A 22,960-nucleotide genomic window follows, 5' to 3' on the forward strand; every position below is an offset into this window, starting at 1 on the left:
AAAAAAAGATTGTTCCTGCAGTTTAAATGTTTCCCTTTTTTGCTCTGTTGTGCTGAAAGCAGCAGCATAAGCTGCACTTACATATAGTGTGGTTTTAAAAAAAAGAAGAGAGGATCCCTGTCATGGTGAAACGGAAAGATTTTTAGAACATGTTTTCTGGTGAACAGTCTTCTCGTGCTGATTTTTTGTTCTTTGTCATTTTCATCACTACAAAGTTGAACAAGCTGGGATGCTGTCACTCATATTCAAGCACCCACCCACGCACTCAACTTCAATTTTAGGTTATTCAATTCGAGATTTCATTTTCCCTAAATTAAGGGGTATATATGACACAAATAGTGGTTTTAGAGGATTAATAGTTTATAAATTGAGCACCTGCTGCATGAGGAAAAGTTATTTCACACACACAAAACTGTCGTGCTCTAATTTTCAACTCTATCTGTCAGGTAGTCTTCAACAGCACTTGGTACAAAAATTAAAAATAAAGAAGGCAGACATCATGGCTGTACTAAACCACATTTTGAAAAACAGCACGAGAACTGTTATGAGAGTTTTACTGTGGAAGTGAAACCGCTGTTTTCAAGCTCAGTTATGAAAGCATTATGTTATACTTGCTTCTTTTTTTTTTTTTTTTTGAATCACTAAAAACACAGATTTTTGTTTGGGACTCACTGATGAAAATGAAAATTACACATAATAAAAGCAAAATTGAAACAAACTAAATTAGATGAAATATTAGCTGCCATAAAAATGAAGCATGCCACAGCTGAACCAACAACAAAAGGCAGTTTAATGTGTTACAGTTTTCATTTCATTTCATTAAAGTGCACACTTTTGCATGTTATGCAGCTAGGCTAAGACTCTGTTTATAAAAAATATATATATGAGGACAGAAAAACTAAAAAAAACCCATCATTTTATTGATGATCTTGAAAAACGCATAAGGAATCATATAATGACTGACGGACCAGTTCGACCTGTCCTGTGATGAAGCTGAGAAATCTTTAGAGCAATGGTGGCGAGGGGTGCCAGCATCACCTGTCCAAAACAAGGATGATACAGTTAGAGACTCGTGCACCCTGCTGACAGAATTATCCTACTACATGGAAATTTTGGCTCCAAAACAGGAATGCTGTTGCACTCTACCACATGCTTCATTCAAAGAGTTTCTGCTTAGTAATTCAAAGGTTTGCCATGTAGTGCCTGTTTTGCCCAAATTGCAATTTTCATTTTCATATACTCCACCTGCGTATCCCCAAAAACATGTTCTTTCTCATAGCTGTCGAGATAGATCCGAACTGTTGCCCCATCGAAACCGGTCCCACTGAGTCTGTAGATGATTCGAGAACCATCAGAGAAGATTATCCGCAGCCCCTGCAGTGAGAACAGTCCAGCACACACTGAGAGGCTCTGATGCTGACAGCCTGCACGCCCTATGTATTTGTGTACATTGAGAGCTTATCATTACAAAAATACACCACAGTGTGTTTCATGTACCTGGTTCCTGGAAATGGTGCCGTCCACTGGGTCGGCATACTCAAAGTTGTCTGCTTTGTCTACCTGGTAGATTTTGTCTTCCACGGCAAATCTTTGCTTCACAAAGGATTTGTCGGTGATCGTGATCTCCAAATCCTCCATCATCTCACATGCTGCATCTATGTCTACATTCTCATAGTCATACCTGGGCAAAATGTAAACAATAAAAACAAAGATCAAGTGTTGCTGACTAAATAAATGCCTTATTTTACACGTCATTTTTTGTTTGGCTTAATTTGCGTGGATAAAAATTATTTTTGTAACTAAAAGTGAGTCAGTACAGATAATAATGATGACAAAGACTCAAATATCATCTTTCTGTACAATGCAATACCTCATATGCTACACTAGATGTCAGTAATGTTCTATATCTGTCTCCTTGACGTGCATCACCAACCCACCTGTTACAGTTTCATCCGTATCAATTAAATAGTCTACACTATTTCTGCTTAAATATAATTGAACATGTAAATAAACTGAGTAATAGCACTGTCTTTCACTGATGTGTCCACATCTCACCTGGTGAAGTAGTTTCTTCCATATTTTAGCCAGTGGTCCTTAACTATATCTTCTACGCTCTGCTTTCTGGTGGCCAAGATAGACAGCCATGCCAGCACAGCCCAAAGCCCATCCTTCTCACGAATGTGGTCTCCACCTGAAGCGTGAAGCGGAATTAAGTTGCCCATGTTCAGAAAACACAAAATCAGAATCCTCCTCTTCTCCCACTGTCTTTTTGATCTAGTAAGTTGGTGCAGACATGCAGTACCTGTACCAAAGCTTTCCTCTCCACACAAAGACAGCATGCCTGCATCCATGAGGTTCCCAAAGAACTTCCAGCCAGTGGGAGTTTCATACAGCTCAATTTTTGTTGCCTTGGCTACTCTGAAGGAAATACAATGAAAGAGTATTCTAAGGAAATTTGTTTTGATAGTGATATTTGAAAACCAGGCCACACTTTTACCTGTCTAATGCCGCGCTTGTGGGCATACTACGAGCAAAACCTCTCACCCCCGCATGCTGAAAGTACGGGATGCAAAAAATGTTGTCAGCAATCACAGCCACGGAGTCAGACGGGGTGACGAAGAAGCCATGTTTACCAAGGATCATATTCCGGTCCTAGAAAGCAGAAAGACGTTCAAGGTTAGAAATCAAGGCCTGTGATTCAGGTCCGAGTTCATTCCATGTGTGAAAGAACTCTCTTTTGAAACTGCATTTTCATTTGATATATTTTTGTAAATCCTAAACAAACAAGTAGAAATGAGTCAGTAAACACACCCCATCAGCATCAAATGCTGCACCAAAATCATACTGTCCATCTCTCATGTTGTCAGCCAGATCTGTAGCATATACGGGGTTTGGATCTGGGTGTTGACCCCCAAAATCCTCCTTAGGGACACAGTTAATGGCAGAACTGGCAGGACAACCCAGCTCATCACACAGTATTCTCCTCACATATGGTCCTACCACTGGAGAGCAGAGAGGTGACAGAGACAGGAGTGAGAGAAGGCAGATCCGGTGTTGTACCAAGTACTCTAAAACAACAACAAGTAAACTGAGCCTCGTAGTGCTTCAACCCTGACTTTTTGTTTTAGAGTTTGGGGACGCTCAAAATAGATTGAGTAATCTACTCAGAGTAAAGTCACAGATCTGACAACCCCATGTTACCTCTCCAAAAATAGAACAGTTCCCAGGATGTTCATATCATCATTATTTTCTTTTTGCTGTAATTCTATTTTACATTACTGACATGAATGACAGAAGCATGGCAATAGTATGGATTTGGACAGCAGCATGCTTGTTAATCAAATGAGTTAAAGAAGCTGCTGGAGTTGTGCATAAATACAACTCTGACATTGAACAATAAATGAATTATTACAGCATTTTCTCCCACCTCCATGCAGGGCATCTAGTCTTATCTTGAGATGGTTCTTGCCAGACAGAAGCTCCTTCAGGGTGGCAAAGTCAAAGATGTTCCTCAGCATGTTAGCATAGGACTCCACAGAGTCCACAATTTCCACTGTGTACAACCACAAATGAGAAACAAAACTGCATCAGTTGTCAGTGAAATAGAAGTACTGACTCATCCATAAATACACTTACAAAACTTACTTATTTTTCAAAGGATAAATAAAAAGTTATCTTGTCAACTTTATTATAAACCATTTATTTACTTTATTGTTATGGAATATATTTTGTCACTCATGCATATCCCCTTTTCCTCACATATCCATTAATTTGGATGATGAATGAGAAACTAATGCTGCAGTTCACCTGTGAATGGTTTGAACTTGTTCTCCAGATCAAAGGTCTGCTTTCCCATGGTTGTCAGATCCACTTGTAGTCCAGGGCAGATGGCAAACTCTTCAATTGTCCTGCTGACCTGAAAGATCTTGTTTGTGACAGCTTCATTGGCTGGGCCTGGATGTGGTAGAAAAAGTCCCGTATTGTGTCAATAGTGTGAAATTGTAGTACTGTAAAAGGACAAAAATATTACATTGACAAGAATAATCTGTGCGATATTGAATATTTATTGGTAAATCTGTGCTGTTTTGATGTGTCTGAACTTTGTCCCAAATTTATGTCAATAGTATCACATTTTATCTGTGTCCAAGCCACATATCTGAATGAGGCCTTATTAAATGCCTGACTTCTCATGTAACACTGTTTTGCACTTGGCCAGTGCATCTGCATGCTTCCTTTTCTCAAGTTACCATACCTCCATTTGCAGTATTAAACTTAATGCCAAAGTCTCCATCGGGTCCACCGGGATTGTGGCTGGCAGTGAGAATGATACCTCCGATGGCTTTGTATTTCCTGATCATACAGGAGATGGCCGGTGTGGACATTATCCCATAGTGTCCAATGATCAGACGACCCACCTGAGAAAATGTCACATAGGTATGTTTTAGTTGACTGAGAAGAGTGCGTATCTTGATACATCTGAGTGAGGCAGCACTGGGAATACCAGTAAATATCAGGTTTGTCACAGCTCTTATTAGAAGTAAATAGGATGATATTTCATTTCATAAACAGCAGTTATGGCACACCAAGAGCAGGTTCTATCATGTGTAAGTGTATTTTAAATCCCTCCAAGTATATCATTTACCCAGCCCAATTACCAGACACAGTTGGATCTAATCTGGAACACTTTCTGCACTGGTGTTGTGCAGGCCATGTGCGGGCCCAAACATCTGACATGTGCTGCATGTAATGTGGCTCTGTAAGCTGTTAGTTTATGTTGACAGAAAAAACTAAAACACGAGTATAGTGTAACCTAGAAAGATGGGCTGGGAAATTAATTAAGTGGCTAAATTCCATAGGGGTCTTTAGAATCGCTCTTTGTCTGGCCCCTCACTCAGGACCAATTTGCCATGGGAGACCCTACTAGGGGGACAAGCCCCTGGACAACATAGCTCCTGGGATCACTGGGACACACACACTTAGCACCTCTAAGTCTGAGGCCATGGTCCTCAGCCAGAAATGGGTGGCGTTCCCACTCCGGCTCAGGGATGAGTTGCTGCCCCAGGTGGAGGAGTTTAAGTATCTCGGGGTCTTGTTCCCAAGTGATGGGAGAAGGGAAAGGGAGATCGACAGATGCATCAGGGCTGCGTCTGCAGTGATGTGGATGCTGCGCCGGTCTGTCGTGATGAAGAGGGAGCTGTGTGTGAAAGCGAAACTGTCGATTTACCAGTCGATCTACGTCCTCACCCTCACCTATGGTCATGAGCTTTGGATAGTGACCGAAAAAGTGAGACTGCAAATACAAGTGGCAAAAATGAGCTTCCTCCGAGGGGTGGCTGGCCTCTCCCTTAGAGATAGGGTGAGGAGTGCAGCCATTTGGGAGGGGCTCAAAGTAGAGCCGCTGTTACTCCACATTGAAAGGAGCCTGTTGAGGGGGTTCAGGCATCTAATTAGGACGCCTCTTGGGCAAAGTGTTCCAGGAATATCCTACTGGGAGGAAGCCCCGGGGCAGACCCAGGACATGCTGGAGAGATTATATCTATGGGCTGGCCTGGGAACGCCTTGGGGACCCCGATGAGCTGGAGGAGGTGGCTGGGGAGAGAGAGGTCTGAGCTTCTCTGCTTGGACTGCTGCCCCTGCAACCTGGCTCCGGATAAGAGGAAGAAAATGGATGGATGGATGGATGGATGTTAGATTCAACTCATTGTCATTGTGCACACAACAAAACAATCATTCCAGATCACTCATCCAGAGACAAGCATCTGCAGTCATGCAGCCAGAGGCTGGCACTACCATTAGGCAATGTGGTTTAAGGACACAGCACAGGGACAGGAGCTCGAACCTGCAACCTTCCGACTGCAAAGTGAGTGCCTACCCACTGGGCCACTGCCACTCAAGTGGATGGATGGATGGATTCCAATTGCTGTTCCTGACTGGTAGAGAGCATCATATAAGACGGCTTAGGTGAAACCATGTTTGGTCCACAAGTTGCCCCCAAAAATATGCCTATTTGACACAGACTGGCCTCAGAAAAACTTTTATTAATGTGCGACACATTGAAAGAACACGCACAAGACGACAACATCATTACAAAAAACAAAACAACAACAAAAAAAAAAACAAACACTGTACATCGTACAAATCAGTGCTAAGGTGGTTTAGAATAACCATGAGGCATTTTGGCTTTTTAGCTCACAAATTAACATGCAAGTTATTTGCTTTGAGTGATCAGCAAATGCTGACTGGACAATGTAGTGGCTGTGGATGTTTAGTTGCCAGTAAGCTTTAAGCCTTGCATTCACTAATCTCCCAGGAATCTCCGGGGAAACTGAAGGATCAGTTACACTACTAAAACAACTTCTCCAGGTGGTTCAGATTATGTTTGCAGGAAGAGTCCTATTATTAGACAAGGCAAAAAGTGAAAAAGTGATAGAGGGAGAATGATGGAGACCAAAACTCAGATGGGCATTCCTTCAACTTGGAGAACTCTGGGACTTGGGGGTGTTTCAAAGTGACATTTCCAATAGTTATTATTAGGTCAGTAATTAGATATTGAAGGGATTAGCCCAATCTTTGTTCAGTATCTAATATCTATATGCAATACATCTTTTCATTTAAAAGGTAATTAATTTAATATTTTTTTAAAAAGTGTAGGAGGGAATAGTATCTCATATCCAGTAGCATTTGATAGACTTATTTGATAGACATTTGATAGATAACTTAAAATTATGTTTATTTTTCCCACTTTAATTTTTTTAAATAGTCGCTTTCATTTATTTTTATGTCATTATGTTTGGACTAATTGGATGTACTAACAAACCTGCCAGTCTATTTCAAAGTTACAATTATTGTCTGGATTTCTCTGCTTTCTCTTTATACTTTGATTATAGAATGTGTCTTTGTTTTTCATTGTGCAACCTGATCTGATTTCTGTACTTTCTCTTTAAAAAATATAATCACAAGTTGCAGTTGACATGAAGCAGCTATAATCAGTGACAGAGATAAGTTATTGGAGGAGGTGGCACTGACATACATGCAGTTATCTGCAAATCTGCTCATGTGCACACCCACCTACCAGCATGCATACACAACCAACGTAAGAGCAGGTCCTTACACATGGTGACACTGACCCCGTTGGCAGCTGCCATCTGCACAATGACCTCAATAGCTGTCCGATTGAAGAAGCGTCCGTCTCCCCCCACCACCATGGTTGAACCCTGTCGATCACGTAGGTCAATGGAAGAGAAGATACTCTGGACGAAGTTGTGCAGGTAGTTCCTCCTGGACTGAAATACATAGACCTTTTTCCTCAGGCCATTGGTGCCAGGTCGCTGGTCTGGGTAGGGGGCTGTAGGGACAGTCAACACCTGCAGAGGACTGTTGTCCATTGTTTCAAAATAAGGATCTAACTTAATGCTGCAGCATAGACAGCAGAGGGAACCTGTTATTTAGAGGGAAATCCCCTGTCAGCTGACATGAGGAATGGTACGGAGGAGCAGAAAGGAAAGGCAAGAGTTTGACTCCTCCTATTATTTGACTGGAAGCAGAGGGTGCTTCTGCAGCCCAAAATAACCTTTCAAACTAATGTGTGTGCAGAGGCAGGGAGAGTAACCGAAGACGCTGCTTCACACATGTGCAGGGAGATCACTGTCAAGTCTGCAGGGCCAAACACAAAGAAGAGTGTGTGACTGCGGGAAAGTACTGAGGTGATGTGGGAACGATTTATCTGTCTGTGAAGCACTGCAGCTGTGCTCAGACTAGTTAAAAGAAGCATGGCATCTGTCATCAGTCATGTTTCACACTATTTCAGGAGAAGGCATTTTCCTCTTAATGTTGGTTGTGAAAGCAGACAGTGAGACAAGCAATTAGAGTGTAATCGGAAACATAGATATGGGATTTTAAGAAAGCATCGGTTTTCACATCAAACATAATTAGTTGAATCTAATTATACACAGAGCACAATCAAATCACAGCAAACTTATCTGCACGAGACGAGACAACACTGCCCCCCAGAGTTTACTCAGCCATCCTAAACAAACAGTCCAAAAAGGTTGAGCCTCACAGAAAAAATTCAGAAATATTTGCTAAAACAGCAGCATGATGTGTAAAATGTAAAACTTTGTGTTTTGGATTATTTGGGGATTTAAAACGTTACATAGATTTGGATTTTTATTTTTTAGTTATTAAATATGAAAATGTATATAAAAGACATGTTGAAGTGATTTAACACCTGCATTTACTGAAAAAGGTTTAAAAACCTATTAAATGATTAAACCTCTGCAGCAGAAATTTAATAGGTTTTTAGTGAAAAAAAAATATTTCACTCTACTTTTTGGGAGCTTGATATATCAAACAAATTTGTCTCCCATACCCCCTTAACAGAAATCACTTCATTGCCTCAAGGCAACAATGTGTTATAAAAGTACCAAAACGTCAGTTTTATGTAAATACTCATGTAGCAAATTTAGGAGAAAGCAAGAAATTTATTCAAATTTTCTTTTTATTTTAAACGTCAAGTTAATTTTCATATGAGCACTGAGTAGTGCCTTTGAACACAGCGTTAACTCTCACTCCTCCTCTAGCTCTCCAATCAGAGCTTGATTATAAAGGGCACCTGTAGCACAGTCTCGCTTGGCTTTTTGTCTCGTTGTGGTTGGAGGTGGTGGTGGTAGTTGCAGGTATGAGGAAAATGGATTTAATGGATTTAGACTGTTAGAGCATGTTTAGTGACTCTTTTTGTTTTAGTCAGATTTTGGTGTTAGTGGAGCAGCTGTTAAACTAAACTATCTAAACTTAAATAAATATCTCAATTACTTGCAGTCACCAGCATGCTTTTATTTATTCAAGTTAAATAAAATATAGCAAAAAAAACTGAAAATGACAATGTATACTACAGAGTATATCAGTATCAGTGGTTCCCAAACTTTCTTGCCTTATGACTCCACAAAAATGTCCTGTTGTCAAATTATATGCAGTTCCTCCAACAATTTTTAGATTGTTAAATATGAAACAAAATGAAGCTATCAAGCTTTCATTGAACACCGCTTCAATCAGTAACAATTCTGACAACTAAAAACTAAAAAAATAATAAATATATCAAAGAATCCACTAATCAAGATAAACACTGGCGCTTTTAGATGCTATACTTGTTACATTATTTTTTAAAATGAGAACGATATGAAAAGCATATAGAAACAACTCAAGAAGAGACTGTTATATAGAGTATGTTCTAGAGCCTTTCATATATGTATCCAGCTTTTCCTTCCTATGTCATGATCCATGCAAAGACTCTTGCCCCAAATGTTGGGGAACAATCATATGAGTCAAAGTGACCCAATATGAAAAGTGTTCATATGTGACTGTTTCTTCTCTATAGGCTTTGACTTCTTTGATACATCAAGTGAAGATATTTTATATAATTTAATTTAATATAAGATCATTCAATTCAACAACAGTCACCTCAGGGTGCTTTATATTGTAAAGACTGAAATAATACAGAGAAAACCCAACAATCAGATGAACCCCCCTATGAGTAAGCACTTGGTGACAGTGGGAAGGAAAAACTCCCTTTTAACAGGAAGAAACTTCCAGCAGAACCAGGCTCAGGGAGGGGCAGTCATCTGCTCTGACTGGCTGGAGATGAGAAGAGGCAGACAGGACAAAAGACAAACTGTGGAAGAGAGTCAGAGATTGATAGTAATTAATAATTTAATGCAAAGTGGTATACAGATAGTGAAAAGAGGAGAGTGAAGAAGAAGCACTCAGTGCCCTAGGCCTATTGCAGCATAACTAAGTGAGAGTTCAGGGACACCTAATCCAGCCAGATTGATCAAAAAGGAAAGTTTTAAGCTTAATCTCAAAAATAGAGAGGGTGTCTGTCTCCCGAATCGAAATTGGGAGCTGGTTCCACAGAAGAGGGGCCTGAAAGGTCAAGGCTCTGCCTCTCATTCTACTCTTAATTATCCCAGGAACCACAAGTAAGCCAGCAGTCTGAGAGCGAAGTGCTCTATTGGGGTGATATGGTCACTATGAGGTCAATGTTGTACCATGTTGATTTTAGGAAGAAGCCAACTGATTCTCATTTTATTGATTTCACGATGTGTTTGTACTGAATTATAAACTACACGTGCAACAGAAATCATTGTCTGTGAACAATGTTCACTGTACCATCCACAAATTCAGGTTAAAGCTCTATCATGCAAAGAAGAAGTCATATGTGAAGATGATCCTGTGGTAAACATGGCCCTGTCCCAACTTTTCTGAGAGATGTTACTGCCATCAAATTCAAAATTTGCTCAGATTTCTTTTTAAATTGGTACATTTAATCGTTTTAAGCATTTGTTTTATATGTTCTATTGTCAATTGTGCTTAAGAGATTTGAAAATCATCACATTCTATTTTATGTACATTGTACACAGTGTCCCAACTTTTAAGAACTGGGGTTCTACAAGGAGTGAGATACTTGACAGAAAACATCTTCCTCCCTGCCCAAGCCTTCTGGAATGCTGGTTGCTGAAATAAAGCTTTGTCAGGACTTTCCTCAGGAGCCTACAGTATAAAGTGTTTTGGGTTTTTTTGGTTTTTTTAAATGGGATTTTGTCTAGGGCAGTGGCTCCCAAAGTCAAGAGTGCTGCAGCCCCCTTAAAAAACAGAAAATCCCATGCCCCCCTTACACATGCTTTTCTCTAGACCAGTGGTTCCCACACTTTGGGAACCACTGGTCTAGAGAATGCTGGTGCTAGATCAGAGAAAGGTGGCTGACTCAGGAAGCAGATTTTGGGGAGGTGGAAGCCACATGATGGACAGAGATCCGGGTAAACTTGAGAGAGGAATGCCTTTCGGCCTGACTTCCACTGGATCCCTGTCCTACATTCAGAGCACCCCTTTGGATTCATGTGAAGGTATCTTCCATTCAGGTTGGTGCCTCCACAGCCACTGAACCACCATCCACCTAGAAGATGACAGGAAGCACATGTTGTGCAGTCAATACTAGATAAATTATTCCCATTATCTAATTCAGTTCAGTTCAGCTGCATTTGTACAGCCCCAAATCACCACAACAGTCACCTCATAGTGCTGGGATTTACGTCCGATGGGAATAAAACATGGTTATTACATGCACATCAGCTGTGTTCTGGTGGGCACAGGTGGAGTCCTGATGGTTGTTATGGTTTCTGTCCTTGGTGGAAAACATTGTGACTGTTAGGTTGCTCATGGGGTCGGGCAGATTTCCAGACAGATGCGTGAGGTGAATGGTGTAGTTGCTTGCTGGCCCATTAAGGTAAAATCTGTATTCAATGAAGCATCTGTTCTGTCTCCAGTCCTCCAGCTCTATGTGAAGGACAGAGTTGCCCTGAGAGGATAGAGACTGAATCCTCCTGAGACCCAGGCAGAACTCTCCTGTGTCTAAGAGAGAGCGAAAGACTGGGGGCTCAGAACCAACATGGTTTAACAAGCAAATGTGAAAGGCAATGCTTACAGTGAACAGGCGTACTGTGTTAGTCACAGAGATTATAAAATTAGAAACGGTATAAAGATAAGAATCAAATGTGGAATCTGAGAATTCATTTTCCCTTCAAAGTCTCACCTCCATAATCTCCAAAACCATTTTCATACTTTTCCCACATTTGATCAACATTTACTGAACCATCCCTCCTTTGCTGGATAACTGTCGCTCCATGGTCTATGCTGAAAACATAGAGAAAGAGGTTTTACTGTCATTTACAGCTTTTATGTTTAACGTTCATAAGAACCAGTGACGGTCATTCAGTAATGAGTCAGATTCACTTTGCTTTTATCAAGTAGAGTTCCCTAGATTTACTGTTCATCAAGCAGTAATTAGTTAATGCCTCAAACCTCTCAGACAGGATTTGTTGCTTTTTTTTTTCTTCCCATATACAGAAATGCACAAATTTGGGTTTTGGCTTATGGTTTGGACAAATATTGTGATTGGTGACAATATAATATTTGTTAGAGTAACCAACAACCTATTATTGACAAATTTATCAGTTTTTAAAATCAGTTTTTGGGGGTCTTGTTCTTTTTGCAGTTGTTAGTAGCAGATTCTATAATTGTGCTCTTCATTAAAAATTGCCCTTGCAAATCCGAGGGATGCATATAGCACTTGTTTGTGCTACTGTATATGAATCCCTCAGTGCTCTCTCATAGGCTAAGCAAACACCTACAGTACTAAGCCATTAACATGTTCAGGTTTTGTCAGCAATAAAACGTTCCGGTTTTGCCAGACTTGGAATACGATTGCTTCTGTCACAAAAGACCATGAAGGGCTCTGATCCGATGGGTTTGATGGCATAAACGCTGCTTATTTGTTCCCCACTGTTGAACAGCTCTCTGCAGTCTGATGACAGATCTATCCAAAAATAATGGTGACAAGAAGTTCTTACCAGCAGTATTAACAGAGACAATATGTGATAATTAATTGCTCAGACAGGGAGTTGCCCAGTGTAACTTCATGAAACGGTATTAATGCCAAGCGGAAAATTGCATGAAATTTTCTGGACGCGCTTGTAAATGATGAGCATTCACTGACTGACTGAATATTACAGATCCGTAATAACATGTTACAGATATCAAACCATAAAGCCACTTCATCAGCATCACCTTATGTTTCATTATCCGTCTTACTGATTGTGCTGGCACTGCTGGTAGAGCCTGAATTCAGATAAGGAATGAGTGTTCAGTCTAGAAGGTATCCGGCAGCCTCTCAGTGGTATCCTGGGCTAACGTGTTCGCTGTGGAAAATTGTCAGAGGAAATTATCAGCAGCTTTTTTATTATTTTAAGAACCCCCCCCCCACACACACACACACTATTACACCACCACAAGCAACCTGAACCATTGATACAAGGCAGAATGGATCCATGCTTTCATGCTTTCTTTATTCTGACCCTACCATCCAAATGTCGCAGCAGAAAGCAAGAGTCATCAGTCCGAGTCGGTGGAGTTAGAGTCCATGCAACCACAGGCCATGATCCTATCTTGAAAAGCAGCTGATTGATATTTATGAGGAAAACACAACACAGGAAAAAGCAACGAGATGACTAGTAAATTGTTGGTGGATCATTCTTTTAGATGGATTAAAATAGACTTCAGAAGCTATTATTATACTTAAGAGCCTCAAGTAAAATCTATGTGTAGGAAACTGATGTTTGCAACCATTTAAAATGTCAATACTACAACACTATGTGTTCTAGAAGCACACAATCATGACAGCTCACAATTTAAGCAAACACAAACAGGAGTAAATCAGTGTGGGTACATTTAAAAAAAAACAGTTCTTCATTCTTCAAACTAAGAATACGTACTGAAGCTCCATTTGAGTGTAACTTATTCACTCTAATTAAAGAAATGCAAGGAACTTACTGGAGTGAGGAATTGGGCCTGAATCATATATTTCATTTTCTCAGTTAGCTAAACCTTTTCCTGTGTTATGCATATTTGTTACGGATGATAATTCACCATCAATCAAAAAGATTATACAATACTCAATCATTTTCCTGCAGTCTCTACTATTTTTACCTTTTCCTCCAGAACATTAATCTTTGTCCTCTGGAAGTTGAGCTGGTCACTTTGTTCCCTCACAGCCTTCAGCAGCTCTGTGATGCTTTGCTGCTGGCTACAGATCACCTCCTGATCAGAGGAGAATGCTGAAAGCATGGGGGCTTTTAAAGAATGATTCATATGATTTATTAATAATGTAGTGCTCTGAGCTTGTATTCCAGTAATCATACACCAAGAGAATAGATGCAAAACAAACATTATTGTAGCAGTCAAAAGGCATAACGGTTGTCTGATCTTAGCATTTATTGTTGCACAAAATTGTTGCAGTGATTTTTTTTACCTCAGCAAAGTACAAAAACATCAAGTGCAGGTTTTCTTTCTAACAACAGGTTACTCACCCTAAGGCTATTTATCTCGACTACTCATTTACTCGGCACAGAGTGACAGAGTGCTCAGTTTCTCCTTGAGGTCGACATTATTCTGGAGTTGACTTTTTTCTTGCAGGATGCTATTCATCTTGGAGCTGATCTCTTCAAATAAGCTCCTGATGTCTTCATTGTCTTCTTCAGTTCCTCTTCTTCAACCTTGATTTTACTGGCCAGCACTGACAGCTGTAGAAGGAATGATCAAAGATGCTGAGTTTCTGGAAGAAATCATTTATCTGTCCCTTTGTCTTCTGCACAAACTGCCACAGACTCTGGGCCATCTGGAGGAGGTCATTTGCCAGGGGATCCACATGATCCAAAGCAGCAAATTGGGATTGAGTTTCAGGAAGAGCCTCAACGTGGAGGACTGGAGGCTCCTCTTTGCCACAGAGTGCAGGAAGACAAGCAGCAGCCAGGGCAAACATGAAAACAATTAGTGTTATTGTCATTCCTCCCTCTGTGACTGGCTCAAAAGCTCCTGAGTGAAGGTCCACAGCCTTATACAGAAATCAGATTAATAGTTAACCTGTTTGTTAGATCACTATCTGTTTACAGGATGTCATTTCCTCCTTCTCAATGCACTATTAAAAGTCTGTTTGGAAAGTGAGCTTTACCCAGATTTACAGTGGCTTGCAAAAGTATTCATACCCCTTGAACTTTTCCATATTTTGTCACATTACAACCACAAACATAAATATATTTCACTGGAATTTAATGTGAAAGACCAACACAAAGTGGTATACAATTGTGAAGTGGAAAGAAAATTATACATGATTCAAAACATTTTTTACAAATAAAAAACTGAAAAGTGTGGTGTGCAAAAGTATTCAGCCCCCTTTTCTCTGAGTGCAACCAATTGCATTCAGAAGTTGCCTGATGACTGCTAATGACTAAAATGAGTCCACCTGTGTGTAATCTAATCTCAGTACAAATACAGCTGCTCCGTGACGGCCTCAGAGGTTGGTTAAGAGAATATTGGGGAGTAAATAGCATCATGAAGTCCAAAGAACACACCAAACAGGTCAGGAATAAGGTTGTGGAGAAGTTTAAAGCAGGTTTAGGCTATATATTTCCCAAGCTTTGAACATCTCATGGAGCACTGTTCAATCCATTATCCAGAAACCCACTAAGACAAAGCCGTCCACCTAAACTTACAGGCCGAACAAGGAGAGCACTGATCAGAGATGTGGTCTTTATGGAAGAGTGGTGTGGTGTCTGTACTGCTCTGCTAAACTATATATGCATATATGGTCTCTTTCTCTTAGGCTTTATTAATTTGTGTAAAATAAGTAACATGAGCTTGAACATGAAGGCTTGGCCTCAGCTCAAAGAAAGAAGAATGCAGAGGGCCTCTTGCAGGTCTCTGGCCTTCCATATAAGGCAGGGGTCGGGAATCTATGGCTCGCGAGCCAGATGTGGCTCGTTTGATGGCTGCATCTGGCTCGCAGACAAATCTTTAATAAAAAAAAATAATAATAACGTTAAAAAATATATAACATTTTCAAGTATTTCAATCCATTCATTTCCTACCGCTCATGTTCATGGTTGCGGGTGGCTGGAGCCAATCACAACTGTCCTCCGGGACCACACCAAATTTTTATTGGATAATGCCTAACGTACGCGGGTCGTTGTGAGGTCAGGGAGTAAACTTCCCTCCTTTTAATCAAGTAGTCAGCTAACTAATTGAGGAAACCTTTTACGAAGAAGATGGCTAAAAGAAAAAAAGATGAGGAGTATCGTACTTTTCAGCAGGAATGGACAGATGAATTCGCCTTTGTGGAGAGAGCAGGTTCTGCAGTGTGTCTAATATGCAGTGATAAAATTGCATCGATGAAACGGTCAAATATAAAGCGGCACTTCGACACACGCCATACTACATTTGCATCGAAATACCCAGCGGGGGACAGCAGGAAGAAAGCATGTCAAGAGCTACTGTGCAAAGTGCAAGCTAGTCAGCAGCAACTTCGTGTTTGGACCCAACAAGGTGACTGGAATTCGGCTAGCTTTGCTGGTGCTTTAGCAATTGTGAGAAACGGAAAGCCATTCACAGATGGTGAGTATGCCAAAACATTCATGCTTGATGTCGCCAGTGAACTTTTTGACGACTTTTCGGATAAAGACAAGATAATGAAATGAATAAAAGACATGCCTCTGTCGGCAAGAACTGTTCACGATCGTACCATCATGATGGCAAATCAAATTGAGGAAACACAAGTGAAGGACATAAATGCAGCAGTATTCTTTTCTCTCTGATGAGTCAACAGATGTAAGCCATTTATCCCAATTCAGCGTGATTGCAAGGTATGCTGTCGGTGACACACTACATGAGGAAAGTCTTGCTGTTTTGCCTATGAAAGGGACAACAAGAGGGGAGGATTTATTCAAGTCTTTCACTGAGTTCGCTAAAGGAAAAAATCTGCCAATGGATAAACTTATTTCGGTGTGTACTGATGGTGCTCCGTGCATGGTGGGGAAAAACAGAGGATTCGTAGCGCTTCTTCGTGAACATGAAAAGAGACCCATCCTAAGTTTTCACTGCATCCTACATCAGGAGGCGCTTTGTGCTCAGATGTGCGGTGAGCAGCTTGGTGAGGTGATGTCGCTGGTCATTCGAGTGGTCAACTTTATTGTTGCCCGAGCTTTAAATGATCGCCAGTTTAAAACACTGCTGGATGAAGTTGGGAATAATTATCCTGGTCTGCTTCTGCACAGCAATGTGCGTTGGTTGTCAAGAGGGAAGGTGCTCAGCCGTTTTGCGGCTTGTCTGAGCGAAATCCGGACTTTTCTTGAAATGAAAAACATCGAGCATCCTGAGTTAGCTAACACTGAGTGGCTCCTGAAGTTCTACTATCTCGTGGACATGACTGAACATCTGAACCAGCTCAATGTGAAAATGCAAGGCACTGGAAATACAGTCTTATCACTTCAACAAGCAGTGTTTGCATTTGAAAACAAGCTGGAACTCTTCATCGCCGACATTGAAACAGGTCGTTTACTACACTTTGAAAAACTGGGAGAGTTTAAAGATGCATGCACAGCAAGTGACCCTGCTCAACATCTTGATCTCCAGCAGCTAGCGGGCTTCACATCTAATCTCCTGCAGTCATTCAAAGCGCGCTTTGGAGAATTTCGTGAGCGCTCTCGTCTCTTCAAGTTCATCACCCATCCACACGAGTGTGCAGTGGACAGCGCCGACCTGAGTTACATCCCCGGTGTCTCCGTCAGAGATTTTGAGCTACAAGTTGCTGACCTGAAGGCCTCAGACATGTGGGTGAATAAATTCAAGTCACTAAATGAAGATTTGGAAAGACTTGCACGACAGCAAGCAGAGTTGGCGAGCAAACACAAGTGGGGAGAAATGAAAAAACTTCAACACGCAGACCAGCTGATTGTCAAAACTTGGAAAGCACTTCCCGTCACATACCACACACTGCAGCGTGTGAGTATTGCTGTACTAACAATGTTTGGCTCTACGTATGCATGTGAGCAGTCTTTCTCACATCTAAAGAACATTAAGACCAACCTACGATCACGTTTAACGGATGGAAGTCTCAACTCCTGCATGAAGCTTAACCTCACCACGTATCAACCAGACTACAAAGCCATCAGCAAAACCATGCAGCACCAGAAGTCGCATTAATGGTAAGAAGTACTTTATTTATCATTGGTTAGCAACAGCATAACCTTACTAAATGCAATTCAGACTTATTGTACTTTAAAAGTGTTGGTCTTACATAAAATGCACACATTTACTTGTATTTAGTGTTAAACATATTGTATGGCTCTCATGGAATTACATTTTTAAAATATGTAGCGTTTATGGCTCTCTCAGCCAAAAAGGTTCCCGACCCCTGCTGTAGACGCTCAGCGTCCACACTGTTTAAAGCGCTGAGAAGCTGTGGGAATGAGTGAGAGGAAAGCCGCGTCGTTACCAGTGATAAGAAGCTGATTCTGAACAAAAGTTGAGCGCGTTGTTGCGCATATTTTGTCAATGACATGTACACACAACAGTATATATCTGACCACTTATTTTTTGACATTTTAGGGGAAGCTGAGCTTCCCTTGCAGTCTTAGAGCAATCGCCTCTGGTATGAATACTTTTGCAAGCCACTGTAAAAGATTAGAGTGTAATTTTATCATTATTTGGGATATTTTTTCAACAATATTCATTTACAGAATATCACAAAAATCACAATGTTGCTAAATATATAATGTATAATATTTTGCTGGGAAAATGGTAAATGGGTGCAAAGATTTATTGAAACGTGCAAACACACATGGAAATGCAGTAAATAAGGCAAAAAAAAAAAAGAAAAAAAAGAAGAGTTTATACAGTTCTAATGAGCTTTAAAGTCAATATTTGTGTGACCATCTTTATTCTTCAGCACAGCCTGAACTCTCTGAGGCAGCTTTCTTTTCATTTCTTTTGTTCCTCTTTGGATGTTGGTTGCCATTTGTTCATTTTGTGTGAAAATGATCTCACACTGCTTCAATACTGTTGAGGTCCGGGCTCTGGGGAGGCCGATCCATGACTGATAATGTTTCATTGGGTGTTTCTCTATCCAGGTATGCTTTTACCGCATTGGCATACTGTAATAATAATTTGGTAAGATCCCCTACACCACTGACTGAACTGCAGCCCCAAATCATAACAGAGCCTGCACAATTTTATAAATGGCTGTAGACACTCACTGTTGGACCTCTCTCCAGACCTCCCCAATGCATACAAATGATAGTTTGAACCAAGAATGTCACATTTCATTACTCCATCAAACCTGCTGCCACTGATTTTTAGTACTGTTCTTGTGTAATGTGGCATACCTCAGCCTTTTCTCCCTGTTTTCCTTCCTTAAGAATGGCTTCTTGACAGCCACCCTTCCACTGAGACCATTTCTGATGAGGCTTCAGTGAACAGCAGATGGATTGACTGAAGGGCCAGATGCATCTCTCAGGTCCTGTGTCAAGCCTTTGCTGGATTTTTTTTTTCATATTTCTGAAGGACATAACTTGTCTGTCTGTAGACAGATTTTAGGCTTGCCACTTTTTCTTTTGCCCTTCGTTTATCGAGTTTTCTCAGACTTTTAAGGACACACTGCACAACATGCTGAGATTTGCCAAAATTTCAGTTAATACTTTGGGAATCACCTTGCTGGTACAAAAATACCATTTTATGTCTGTTAAACTGTGTTATCTTTGGCATTTCTCATAGATTAAACTAAAGAAATGGGAACAAATGATGTGTTTTTGTGACAGGCTGCTAGTAACAAAGTGCTTAAAGATACAATTTAAAACTGGTTCTTTGTTGTCTTTTATTTGTAGACATAACACTGGTATATCCCTTGAGTTTGGTGCATTTTTTTTCTCTGCTTGAATGATAGGTAAGTGTTAAATGGCTTAACAAACAAACAAACATTCTTCTGAAAATGGTCAGGTACAAGGACTGGACTGAAAATGAGTGAAAAAAGCAGCAGCTCTTTGGAAGTTAAATATAAAAAAATGAGGAGTGCTCAAGACTTTTGCACCATAATGTAAAATGACTGAAAGAAAAGTGATGTTAATGCCCCTGACAAATGCCATTCAGTTGCATTTACTCATTCTAAGATTGTTTTCCTCTGAACCAGGACAGTCTGACGCTGTTTTCAGTTGACCTGTAGGTAAGGTCATGGCTGGTCACCTGCTGTTGTTTTCTGGTTTACGTGTAAACAGAAAGATGACCCTATGATTTTGCATTGATTGCACAGATTTGTAACATCACCTAAGATCAAACATCTGTTGAGCCAAATGAAACCAAGCATTGTTTAAATTCTTTACATGTCCCCATAAGGGAGACTTGTCCCCATAAGAGTTTTGGGTCCCCACAATGTCAGTAATACATGAAACACACACACACACACACACACACACACACACACACACACACACACACACACACACACACACACACACACAAAGCAGTACACGAAAACAACACTTTCATTTGTGGTGGTGCCTGTCATTTAAATGTTTACTATGATGGTTGTATGGGAGCCACAGTGTGTACACAATAAACTTCCAGCAGGGTATCTGCTCTCTGAAAGGTCAAATGTATGCGTCAACAGTTACCCACAATTATAACTCATCTAGCAGATTAGTAGTTTGGGGCCATGAGAGTGCAAGAGGGTGTATGAGACAAAGGAACTAAATCACTCACAGCCTTTCACAATATGTATTTTTTTGGCTACCTGTAGCTGAGAAAATTTGCTGTGAAATATGCCAAACTGCTCTGAACCTCCATAAGCTAAAAAAATATATATATTATATAACATATCATATGGCCTTTACCTTACAGTACAAAGCACCATGCTAGCATTATGTTGTTGTGAACTAGATTCACAACAACAACCATGCTATTTTAAAATGTAACATGTTACACATTTTGTGGTATTGCTTTTCCTCAGCCCAAATAGAGAAATGAAACTGGAGGACCATGTTTAGCTCTCATAGTAACTGTTATTGCCGCCTGTGTTTTGCCTCGGTGCAAATGAACTAATGCTTTCTAACATTCATCCATGCTGTTTATTTTATTTTATTTGTATTTATTTTGCTTAAAACAACAAAGACTAGCTGTCAAATAGATGTAGATCCATATTTAATTTTGAATAACTTAGGCTGTCATGGGCCTGTGGCTGTCTGGATGATTGACTGGTCTGAATTCATAGGCTCATAGGTTACTGTTACAAGACTGAACTGTTCTTTTGGCCAGTGCAGCTTCAGCTTACCTTGCAGCTCCCTTCATGCAAGTTGTAGTTACATAATGGACATCATTTGGGGAAGGATGCCAGCTGTAACGGACCTTTAAGTTGACTAACCCACTTTACACTCTCCTATCTGTTTTCCGTTATTTCAGCTGTTCTTTAATTGACCAAGTCACCATTGTGAAAAATATATTTTTTTATAAGTTTAAAAGTCACAGGATATTGAGGATATTGGTTAAGATTACTAACCAGGCTGGCAAATTAGAAATGATTTCTTCAAAATAAAACCTGAGTGAACACATTACAGCCTTCTTTAATATGATTCTTGCTAGAAGGAGAACCTGCCTCTTGGCAAATGCCTTAGAGCTATACTTTTGAGCAGTAGGCAGCTTCATCTAAATGGGAGGAAAATTAATACCCTGCAGCAGGCAAGCCTGGTGCCTGATGCATTTCATCTTGTGGGCGCAAAATGTCTATTTGTGTGAGCTAATGATTAACGGTTCATTTTTTAACAAAATATTTTAAGTAAATTACAAAGCGATTTCTTAACCCATATTTCTCTTTATATATGATGCAACTGTAAATCTTTTTGTGAAACTGCCTTTCAGAACATTTTTGCCTTTCGGCCAAGTTCTCTGCAGTGTGTGGTCAGTCTGTCAGCAGTCATTTGCTCCAATAAAGACTTGTTTTTTTTCCTCTTTCTCCCTCAATTCAAACCACAATCCCTCTCGGAGTCAGTTGTCTGCTTGGGTAATGGAAAGGGGAGTATTTCTTGCTAATTCTTGCTAATTTCTTTTCCATCCATAGCAGAGCTAGCACTGCAGGGTACATGGCAGTGGTTACAGCTCACTGAGCAGCATCATGTCATTGATTTACATGCATATTGTAGACTATGTGATGGGAAGTATAGTTCTCTTGGCCTGAAGAAAGTTATCCAGCTTGATGCAAACAGTAAATGGTCTCTTCCTTTGCCCAGGGTTCCCTCTCTGCAACAAGTTTAATGAAGTTCGCTCACTACTTATTGCATAATCTCAGTGAATAATATTAGTGGTGGAATAAATTGAATTAGAAGGAAAGAAACAGTCTTTGGTGATGCTAGCAGCACTGTAAGCCTTTATGTATACACACTGCTTTGAGTTATCATCAGCATATTCAATGCTAGCAGCTATATATAGCGTATTTACAATATGTTTAAAAGGAAATGGATGGTTGAAGCTATAGAGCTCAACAGTGACTTCCCATTTTTTTTCCTGATTTTAGAAGTTTCATTTTCTCCACTGATGTTTCAGAAAATCCTTAAATAAACAGTTTTAAACCTCGAACCGAGGCAACCAGCACATACCATCGTTTCCCAGTGTTGTAGCTCCCTGTAAGTCTACTTTGGATGGTTAAAACATTACGGCTCATAATCCAAATGCCTTTGGAGAATATGAATGGATCCAGAACCTCACTGTTGAGCTCTATTGCCATTCATCCTCTAGGGAATAAAAACACTTGAAGTAATTTTTGCTCATTCTATTTGACAACCTGGTGGCAGTGAAGGAAAAACATCACAGTTATAACAAGTACTGTAATTCTGTGAGGATGATGAATGTATGCACCACATCCTGTGCTAGTCTCTCACATAGATGGTGATATACTATCTCACTGGATACATTAACACTGGTACTGTAACACTTTTCAAAAACTGAAGTCATAATTAATATTCTCAGAACTACCACTTGACATTTATATAATAGTTATAGCTGGTATGGATACAGTATGGGCTATTTTTTTGTTTAATGGGAAAATAGAGATCACTAAGTATGATGTTACCAGTGATTTAGTAAATGTTGTGACATTTCTCAGGATGACTGAATTAGCAACTCCTAGGTTTTATTCTCTGCATTAAGTTAAAAAGTCACTGAGATGCTGGCATTTCTCTCTTAACTAAAGTGCTGATCCACAGTCCTTGTAAAGGGAAGAAGAAAGGCTCTGGTGGGTCACTTAGTGTAGAAAGTGTTGTGAAAATCCCTGCCATTTACCATTTTCGTGGCATGATGGTAATTCCCAGAGGAAGAGGAACCTAAAAGAAAGAGAGGTATGCACTGAGAGACCTAACCCCATGGATGCCACCAAGCCCTGTGCTGCGCCCACTGTTTACCAGATTATAAAAGCCACAGATCACATAACACTGGGTAGGATTTCAAATTCTGAAAAAGGGAAGTCTGTGAGACCCTCCATGGTGACTGGTATTATCTAACACACACAAGGTGACTGGTACTTTCTCTCATTTCTTACCAG

The 22,960-nt window shown here is 40.3% G+C and overlaps 1 protein-coding gene and 1 pseudogene across 1 annotated transcript; both read right to left on the reverse strand.

The window, feature by feature from the left end:
* Positions 1–927: 927 nt before the first annotated feature.
* LOC115796025 (phosphoglucomutase-1-like) lies at positions 928–7,393 on the reverse strand. Its single transcript, XM_030752224.1, has 11 exons — positions 7,128–7,393; positions 4,253–4,415; positions 3,808–3,954; positions 3,428–3,553; positions 2,812–3,002; positions 2,498–2,652; positions 2,303–2,418; positions 2,056–2,191; positions 1,498–1,681; positions 1,246–1,374; positions 928–1,038 (listed from the first exon to the last, which is right to left on the reverse strand). The coding sequence occupies exons 1-11, from the start codon at positions 7,383–7,385 to the stop codon at positions 949–951; spliced, it is 1,695 nt and encodes a 564-aa protein (XP_030608084.1). The 5' UTR covers positions 7,386–7,393; the 3' UTR covers positions 928–948.
* Positions 7,394–10,682: 3,289 nt separating this feature from the next.
* LOC115795556 (angiopoietin-related protein 3-like) lies at positions 10,683–14,368 on the reverse strand (annotated as a pseudogene).
* Positions 14,369–22,960: the final 8,592 nt, after the last annotated feature.

Source organism: Archocentrus centrarchus, chromosome 17 (genome assembly GCF_007364275.1).
Source record: "Archocentrus centrarchus isolate MPI-CPG fArcCen1 chromosome 17, fArcCen1, whole genome shotgun sequence".
Lineage (NCBI taxonomy): Eukaryota > Metazoa > Chordata > Actinopteri > Cichliformes > Cichlidae > Archocentrus > Archocentrus centrarchus.

What these genes read in the sequence shown, in the direction of transcription:
- LOC115796025 (XM_030752224.1), bottom strand. Translation starts at nt 7,385, where the DNA reads ATGGACAACAGTCCTCTGCAGGTGTTGACTGTCCCTACAGCCCCCTAC. An exon ending in CAGCATTTGATGCTGATGGG is followed by an intron (nt 2,653 to 2,811) that starts GTGTGTTTACTG and finishes TCTGCTTTCTAG; the next exon opens with GACCGGAATATGATCCTTGG. An exon ending in GCACCATTTCCAGGAACCAG is followed by an intron (nt 1,375 to 1,497) that starts GTACATGAAACA and finishes TTCTCACTGCAG; the next exon opens with GGGCTGCGGATAATCTTCTC.